The sequence below is a fragment of the Arachis duranensis genome, chromosome 6, assembly GCF_000817695.3.
Source record: "Arachis duranensis cultivar V14167 chromosome 6, aradu.V14167.gnm2.J7QH, whole genome shotgun sequence".
NCBI lineage: Eukaryota > Viridiplantae > Streptophyta > Magnoliopsida > Fabales > Fabaceae > Arachis > Arachis duranensis.
The window spans coordinates 9,641,890-9,651,868 of NC_029777.3; the positions used below are offsets into that span (position 1 = coordinate 9,641,890).

The following is a 9,979-nucleotide window of genomic DNA, read 5'->3' on the forward strand; positions in this document are numbered from 1 at the left end:
CAGGTGAAGTCGACTTCACGTAAAGTTGATATTTGAGAGCCGTTAGATGAAAATTTAGTCAAATCAGTCAAATTATCTAACGGCTCTTAAGTATCAACTTCACGTGAAGTCGACTATACCTGAGTTTCCACTTCGAAATAATTACTGTTTACATAAATAATTTGAAGAGTGCAATGAGTGAATTGTACACGTTGGTGTAATAATCCATATAGATAAAGTAGCTTTTATAACAATGTTCAAATGCCCATCAACGGTAACAGATCGATCTAGACTCTCCAAGACGATGATCGACCACCCAAGAGCGTCATGCTGATGCCGATGACGATGAGTTTTTGGATGAGAACTACTAGCTATAGTCATATTTGTTTTGTTAATACTATTTTTTTTTATGACATTATAACATTTTGAACCCTAATTGAACTTATGGGTTAACTACGATTTCGATATCCCAAAAATTCAATTTCTGATAAAAAGATCTTTTGACAAATGTTATAATAAATATTTAAAAAATACACAAAAAAATAAATAAAATTTGATTTTTAGATTTTTTTATTTTTTAAAAATATATATGATCATTCATAATAATTTTTTTTTTAAAAAAAATTACTTGACAAAAAATTATTTTTTAATAATAATTACAAAAATTTACATCAAAATATTTAATCTCTAAAATCATTTTTAAAATATATATTTAATATTTAATTCTTTTTGTCGTGTTTTTAAATTTTTCAAAGACTTATTTGTCGTTAGTGTTTTTTGTAGTTCGTTTTATCAGCGATGTAAACTTTTGAATAGTATTTTAATAGTTTACTCTTGAACTTATTTACTTATATTATCACAATTGTTACAAAATTTTAATTGTTAACAAATTAATAAATCTGATATTTTTCAACTTTATAATTTATTCTATTTTTATTAATTAAAAACTCAATTTGTTATTTGCAGACAATATAACTGCCATCAAATTTAAAAAATTAAACATTATTAATTAATATTACCTCAACTTTACTATTGGCATGTTATTATAATTAGTAAAATTGTTGAATTTTATTAATAAATTTATGAATAATGGACTTTTTTATTTTACCAAAGATCTAACTATCTGTTAATTTGATTAGTGTTGATAAGAAGGATAATACTTAATATTTTTGTAGTGCAACGAAGGTGAGTTACATAAATTAAAAGAGCGAATATTCGTGGCAAAAATTTAGTTGGTGTTTTTGTAATCAATGGAAGAAAGAGGAGTAGGAGATAGGAAAAGAGAAGATCGAGAGAGATCAAAAGAGAATGGAGTGGTGTTTTTCAATGATATTGATATCAAGGAATGGCTGGAGGTATGTGGAAAAAGCCTGATAGGTCGAATTCTGTTTGATAAATTCTTTTTAATTGGCACAATTGAATATACTATGTTTGCTAGCTATATGGCGATAGTCTGAAGGTTTTTATGTCATTGATTATGGAACAACACTTTCGAATTCTTCTTTGATAACGAGCAGGATTTAATTAGGGTGGAGAAGGAGGTTCTATGACTTCTCAAAAAATTACATACTCAATATTAAAAGATGGAACAAGGAGATGTGTATTAATGCTGAAGAGTTTTTCCTTGTTCCAATATGGGTGCAACTATGGGGCTTTCCAAAGTATTGTAAGACAATTACACTAGGAAGAAAAATTGGAGCATCTATTGGTGATGTGTTGGATGTGGGAGTGTTTACAATAAAATGAAGGGAATCAAGAATTGTGAAAGTGCAAGTCAGTCTTGGTGTCACTTAGAAACTAAGAAAATCTGTGAAGATTGCAGGGGTAAATGGTCGGGTTATGGAGGTAGATTTGAAGTATGAGCGAATAGGATGTTTTTGTTTCTATTGTGGCCATCTGAGGCACGAGGTGAGAAGCTGCAACACACTGCTAGATGACACGGTTGAGAAAAAGAAGGTGGAGAAATGCTGGAGAGAGTGGATGAAGATAGAACACATAGGTAAAAGGGTTACACACTTGAAAGAGAACCCATAAACAAATCAGGGTTCAAACTCAAGTGACTGGAGGAATAAGTCCAAAAAATCCACTCCAGTTAATCTTCTTAGGAGTATGGCAGCATTATCTGTAAACGAGAAGAAAAACAAGAACAACGCTAACATGGAAAAAACGAGAACAAGTAGAGGGGAGGTTTTGATTACTGCCACAAAACTTCTAGCAGAATTGAATTGTGCCAATGAGGATGAAGAGAATAATAGGGAGGAGCAGCCAATTGTGTGTGTTGGAAGTTCTCTAGAGAGTTAAAACGAAGAAAATTCTATTATTGATGTACATAACTGTTAGCAAATTGGAGGAACCAATTTAAAGGTCGGGCCAATTAGCAAAAAGCCAAAAATTAAACACTTGGCTAGAAAGACTGATTCTAATTCTCATATTATAGTGGGTGTTAAAAGGAGGTCAAAGGAAGCTGAGGATGAAACTTGGTGGAGGTAAGAAGACGTTGAAGATTTGAATATGGCTAAACCGGGGGAGGATGCCAACCTGCAATTGGCACTCCAAAGCCAATAAAGATGATGATGGGGAACTATCGGGGTTTGAGGAAGACTCTGACAGTTCACAACATATAAGGGGTCAAAAGATCCCATTCTTCCGAGGTGAATTTTTTATGTGAGACAAAAAATACCTCTTCATTTGTTAGGGGGCAATGTGAAAGATTTGGGTTTGAAGAAAATTTTTGCATGGAACCGTAAGGTATGGCGGGTGGATTAGTCTTGGCATGGACTTATAACGCTCAGGTAACAATTATTGATGTAGGAAGCTACTATATTCATTTTCATTAGCTAGATAAAGGGAGGAACATATCGTGGGTAGTTATTGCTGTCCACCTTCACAGCAAAGAACAGCAACGTAATGCGCAATATTTGAAAATTCTTCGGCGACTTGAAGGCATTGGGGAACATTATCTACTGATTGGAGACTTCAATGCAATTTTGACTCAGCACGAGAAAGAAGGAGACAGGCACAAATTCGCAAGTTTTGTAACAGGTTTCAATGATTTCATTAATGCGGGAAGGTTAAGAGACATTGGCTATGAAGGCTGCAAATTCACTTGGTTAAATAGACAATTTGAAAAAAATCTAATAAGAGAGAGGCTGGACAGATGCTTAGTTTCTAACAGATGGTTGGCGGAGTACCGTAATGCAAGGGCTCTACACCTAGAGGATATGGGTTCTGACCACCATCCAATCATTATTCAGACCGATCAGCAAGTTCAGAAACAAAAGCAACGCTTCCAATTCCAAGAAATGTAGTGTGAGTTGGAAGAGGTTCAAAACATTATCAAGGAAGCTTGGCAACAAAATTTCTCAGGGTCACCAATGTACATTCTATTCAGCCAATTAAAAAACTACCGTCATAAACTTGTTAAATGGCAGCATACCAATCATAATAACTCGGCTAGGCTAATTGTGGAGCTTAATCAGAAGCTAGAAACTAAAAAACAGAAAGGTCAAGTAGCAGATAAGCACCTCATTTTAAATCTAGTAGATGATCTCCAAGAGACTTATGAGAAGGAGGAGAGATATTGGAAAGAAAAGTCTCGCGTGAAATGGTTACGGTGGGGTGACCAAAATACAAAGTTCTTCCATGCAAAGTTTCATGCTCGGAATAGACAGAATAGGTTAGAGAAACTGATAGATGAAAATGGGCTGTACCGGACTGATGTGGAAGGTATTGGGGAGGTTGCCGAATTCTTTTTCAAGAAGCTCTTTTCTACTTCAAATCCTAAAAACCCCAAAGATGCTCTAGAAGGTTTGGAAAGAAACATAGATGATAGAATGAACCGCATACTCATTAGACCCATCACAGAAGAAGAGGTTAAAAGGTTGTTTTCTCTGTCAATCCTTTCTCAGCGCTAGGTGAGGATGGGTTCACAACAAGATTTTTTCAATTCTATTGGGAGGTTATCAAGAATGAAGTCTTTCAAGTATGTTCTAGCTTTTTTTCTGGAGGTAAAATGTTTCGCTCCCTGAACCACACACTAATTTGTTTAATACCGAAGATTGCAGGTGTTGATTCTATGACCCAGATTCGACCTATTAGTTTAAATACGCTGTTTTATAAGGTAATTTCAAAGCTTCTGGTTCATAGAATGCAGTTTTATATGGATAAAATCATCAGTATGAATCAAAGTGCGTTTATTAAGGGTAGATTGATCAGTGATAATATACTTATAGCCCATGAATTTATGCACTATTTGAAGAACAAGAGACAAGGTGATTTTGATATGGCATTAAAGTTGGATATGAGTAAAGTCTATGACTGAGTTGAGTGGAGTTTTCTTTGGGAAATGCTCAAGAGGATGGAATTTTGTTAGAAGTGGATTGGCTAGATACAGGAGTGTATGACTACGGTTTCCTACTCAGTTCTTGTGGATGGGTTCTCTCACAGATTTTTCAAGCCTACTAGGGGTCTTCGGTAGGAAGACCCCCTTTCTCCCTATCTATTTCTCATTTGTGTAGAGGAGTTACTCCATCTGCTCCACAAGGGTGAACAGAGACATGAGTTTTCAGGTTTACGGTTAAACCGGCAATGTCTTACCATTAGTCACTTGTTTTTTATAAATGATTCTATTCTATTTGGAAAATCCAACACTCAAACATGTCAAAATCTACTTCGACTACTTCAGGAGTATAGTAAGATTAGTGGTCAAGTTACTAATCTGAACAAATCCTCAGTTTTCTTTAGTTAGAACACGCCTAAGGAGCTGAGGAATGAGATTGCGGAAATTTTGCAAGTTCCGCACGTTGGTTCATAGGATAAATATCTATGCCTCCCTGAAATTGTGAACAAATCAAAAAACACTACTTTTAGCTAAATTGAAGTTAAAGTAACCAAGAAACTTAATCAATGGAAGCAATCATTATTATCAGTTAGTGGTAGAAAAGTTTTTATTAAGGCTGTGTTTTCTGCTGTGCCTATATACATCCTAAGCTGCTTCAAACTGTCAGAATCACTCATAGACAACATAGAAAGAAAGTTTTAATGGATTAAGTGGGATATTGTGTGCAAAAATAAAGACCAAGGAGGATTAAATTTCAAGGACTTTAAAGCCTTTAATTTGACAATGTTGGAAAAGCAAAGTTAGAGGATATTAAAGAAAATTGATTCTTTGCTGCACCGAGTTTACAAAGCCAAATATTTTTTCTATTCCTCCATCATGAATGTTCAGATTGGTCAGAACCCCTCTTGGACTTGGAGGAGCATTCTTGAAGGCAGAAACATGCTCGAAAAAGGTTTGAAATGGCAAATCGGACAAGGTACTCAGGTCCGTATCTATGAGGATGTTTGGAGAAACAATAAAGGCAGAATTTAGAGATAATCGATGAATGTTTTAAATAATAACTTAACATGGGTCAATTAGCTAATGCTTCTTAATGGCACATAGAATGAAGACCTAATATGTAGCACTTTCACATATATAATAGCTCAAAACATCTTGCACACTCCTAGAACTGGTGAACAAGACAAGCTTATATGGGAAAAGGAAAAAAAGGGCTCTTACTCAGTAAATGTCGGTTATCAGATTAGCTTCCAATTCTTTCATCTAGCTCAGGAGTACCTTCCATAAATTTTTCACAAGAAGGAGCTATGGCGCTCAATTTGGGGACTTAGGTATCCAGCTAAGGTTAGACTCTTTCTTTGAAAAGCGGTTCATGGTGACATACCTGTAAGAAAAAATCTGCAAGTTAGAATCTCTACAGCTCCATCAAATTGTCCCAAATGTCAAATTAAGGAAGAAACTGTTCTGCACTGTTTAATTATATGCCAACACTCATCTCAAGTATGGTAAAAAATTGGAATTGCTAACATACCTGGAGATTATGACGAGTTGTGGAAATGGTGGGTCTTGAATATGAAGAACATGGATTTAGGTAATAGTGGTATTCGGAGGAAATGTCTCTCTGCAATAACCCTCTGGCAAATTTGGATAGCTCAAAACCTAAAGGTATTTGAAAACAAAAACTCCTTAAGCTTGGAGATTGCTCAAGCTGCCATTAGAGCCAGAGACGAGTTTTGCGGAGTTACCTTCTGCTAGTTTTCAATTTTAATTCTTTTTTTTTTAAGTTTCTCTCAATGTTCTTTAGTCAATGAATTGTTTGTTTTGGCGAGTGCCACCTCTTCAGTTTTGTTGTTCTTTTGAAGACCCACCCAATTCTTTTATTTAATAAAATGAATGTGTTTGAGAAAAAAAAGTGAATATTCAATCCAATTTTTTATAATTTTTTTGAATGATTACAAATTTTCAAATAAAAAATATATTTTTTTAATTTTTAATTCTTATTTTTATGAGACTGATTAGTTTCTAAAAAATATTGAAAGAAAAACTAATCAATCTCATAAAAATAAATATAAAAAACCAAAAAAAATATGTTTTTGGTAAAAATTTTATTATTTTTTGAAATAATCGCAAGATAGTTTAGTATTTTTTCTCAAATAAAAATGACACAAGATGAACAAATTATTATTCAAGTAAATTTCTAATAAAGCGTTAAAAGTGGACACGCCTAAAATTTTATTTTTTTTGTTTGTTTGTTTGCGTTTGTTCACGTTTTTCTTTTTATTTTTTTTCTTTTATCTCTTTCTCTACTTCCTCTTCTCTTCTTTTATTGTCGCATCTGTAATTTTTTTTGGTTTTTGTTTTTTCTATTTCTTCTGTTTTTGCTCTTGACTAAAAATATTCATGATATAATTTGAATCAATTTTAAAAGAAAAATTAATTCAATTCAAAAATTATATAATTTGTTACGGTTTAAATTGAATAAGTTTAACTTTATTTTTAAATTTGTATAATTTAAATTGATTTTGTTTATTCGGTGTTTAAAAATAAAATTTTAACTTTTTATTATCAAAAAAATAACTTTAAATTGGTAAAATAAATAAATAAATAAATCTCATTTTATTTTCATAAAATTTTTATTAAATAATAATAATACATAAATAAAATAAAAATATGTATCAAATTAAATATATTATATGTAAAATTTAAATTTAATAATAAATAATAATATTATATCATATTTTGTAATTGTTGAAAAGTGGATAATTCATATAATTTTTTAAAAATAAAATTCAAACTAATTTAAATTAGTGCTTTTTTTTAATCAATTTTCAATTTTAATTAGATTAAATGAATAATTTTATTTGTGTTGATTTAGATTCAACACACCTACTTTTAACATAATTTTTTTCTTGTATATATTTTTATTTATACAGACATTTGTGTTTTCACTAAAAAATTCTCTTCGATATAAAAAGCTTTTGTATTTATCTCATAAAGTATATAAGTTCTATTATTAAAAAAATAACAATTTTAAAAAAATTAATTAAAATTTAACTAAAATATTTTAATTAATATATTTTTTAACAATGTTACATGTTGAATAAATATTATTATTTGTTACCAGCAATCATTTATTTTCGTATTTATAAAAATTTTGTACACAAAAAAATATAATTTATACAAATATTTATTAAAATTTTATACACATGAATCAATATAATTTATATTTATATTTTTTAAAATTTATACATATAATTTAATAAAATTATTTATTAAAAATAATTTAATATTTATACTAATCAAATAATAACAAAAAATATTAAAACATTACTAATTCCAAGGGCTTTTCTTTTTTTTTATAAATAAATGTTTTTCCAATTTGGAAATAGAACAATTATCGAAGCCGAACCCGCTTTGCTCCACTCAGCTTCACTTGGCAAGTGGCAATCCAACTTTCCATTGGTGACGTCATCTACGGTCCCTCCAACAACGTCATCACATCTAGATCGCCCCTTCAGCGATGGCCACGTGTCGTCATCATTGAAATCCCTAGATCATGATAACGCACCCCCAGCCAAAGACTCAGCGCGTGCATTCCACGCATCTTAATGGCCCAACAGTTTTCACTTCAAATTATTATACACATTTATTGTTCACCAAAATTAGATACAAACGGACCAATAGAATCTTTGTATGCTTTGCCACAGCTCTAAAAAAGACACACGCGCCTAGTGTCGGCTGAGATACTTATCATATTTCTACACTAAATTAATATATGATTTCTTATTAATTAAAATATCAAACAAATGTAATAATAATTTATTAATTATTAGCAGTTTCTTTTATAGCTAAAATCTTATTCTTTTCTCTCTTTATTTTTCCACAGAGAAGTAGAGAGCTATATTACTACCCACCCTATAATTTGTCCAAAAAATCTTGGGTACCAATAGCCTTCACTTGTTTCTATGTAAAGTTGTGATCTTAATTTTCAGGAGCATGGATAGCCTTGGGAATTCTTCTTCAGCCATGAATGGTGTCCAACAAAAGACACCAACTAAAAGAAGCAATAAGCAGAAGAAGAAGAACAACAATAATAACAAGAAGGAAATCAAGGTTGTGTACATATCCAACCCCATGAAGGTGAAGACTAGTGCCTCCGAATTTAGGGCTTTGGTGCAAGAGCTCACCGGCCAGGATGCTGAATTTCCTTATGACTCTTCTAGATTCAAGGGTTATGGCAGCGACGACGACGGCGACGGCGACAACAATAATAATAATAATACTAATAATTGTACGGATAAAGTTGGTTATGATGAAGTAAACGATGATACACTTGTGGTAGTACCTCCTCCTCCTCTTCCTCCTTCTCTTCTTCTGTCGGAAAACCCTAATTGTGAAGGAAAAATTGTCGGCAAAGGAGTAGAAAGAGGAGGATCTTCGTCAATAGAGAGCTTTGAGCCGTTTGATGAAGTTTTCACGCCTCAGATGATAGAGAGCATCTCGTCCTTCATTCCATCAAGTGTCTACTATGAATCTCCCCAACTTGATCAAGTGGTGATGCACTGCAATTATGTTCATCAATGATGAATAATTATCTCAAGGCAAGTTTTAATTTATTGTTATTGCCAAATAATTGTTGCTTTAGTTTTAATTCAATGTGTTGATTTTCGGGCAAAAATATTTGGGATCAAATGGTTAATGTTACTTTGTTGCAGCTTGTCTATAATTAACTATCATATAATAATTACATTATTATTACTTTATAATAATTAGTTAATTATCTGTACTCTTAATTTCTTCAAGTTGAATGTGTGTGATGTGTCTATATATATGGCCAAGTTGATGGAATAGAATTTAGGTAAATATTGTGATGAGGATATATTTAATTAGCATAGGGTAGCTCTAGGATAATATTGCATGCTAGCTTAATTTTATTTGAGCTAATTATTTCTGAAAATAGTTTGTGTCTTTTTGGTATATTTAGATTTTGTGTGATTAAAAAACAACTTAGCAAGTTGTAAGAAACTGAATTTAGTGTTTTTTTTTTTTTTTGGGAGAGGACTTGAATTTGATGTTGAAAATAAAAAAGCGTGGAAAGAGAAATGGGGACCAAACTCACGCAAAGAAGACTTGAATGACCCATTTATTTTTAGTACATTTAATAATTCAAATACGGAAGGGTGAAACGGTAGGTTCTGGATATGATGAAAAAATAAGAAACTTTTTTTGATTGTGTGCCAAAATGTACGTCCTTGTCATTAACTTGATTTGAATGAAGACTATTAATTACACATTACAAATACATATATCGTTGCGGCAGTTTGTTTCCAAACTTTTGATCTTCAGATTTTACTTTACTTTGTTAAAAAATATCTGATAACCAAAAATAAAATAAAATAAAATAAAAAATAGTTAAAATTTATTTTATTTAATATTATTAATTATAAATAATTAATTAATATTAAATAAGATAAATTCTGACTATTTTTTTTGTCTCCTTAATATTATCGAGTAAGTAATTAGACAAGTAACCTAAGTTGAAATATCAAATTATAAGTAATAAATTCCCCTAATTTTAAGAGGAGATAGAGACATATATAAAGGTTTAACTTTATCTGTATGGGATATATGATGCATATATGTGAAAGTGAAAGAAAATAA

General features: G+C 31.5%; 1 protein-coding gene across 1 annotated transcript; it reads left to right on the forward strand.

Moving 5' to 3' along the window:
• Positions 1-8,186: 8,186 nt before the first annotated feature.
• Positions 8,187-9,104, forward strand: LOC107492693 (uncharacterized). The gene has a single exon (XM_016113746.3). It carries the CDS (start codon positions 8,315-8,317, stop codon positions 8,900-8,902), a length of 588 nt encoding a protein of 195 aa, XP_015969232.1. The 5' UTR covers positions 8,187-8,314; the 3' UTR covers positions 8,903-9,104.
• The last annotated feature ends 875 nt before the right edge of the window (positions 9,105-9,979 follow it).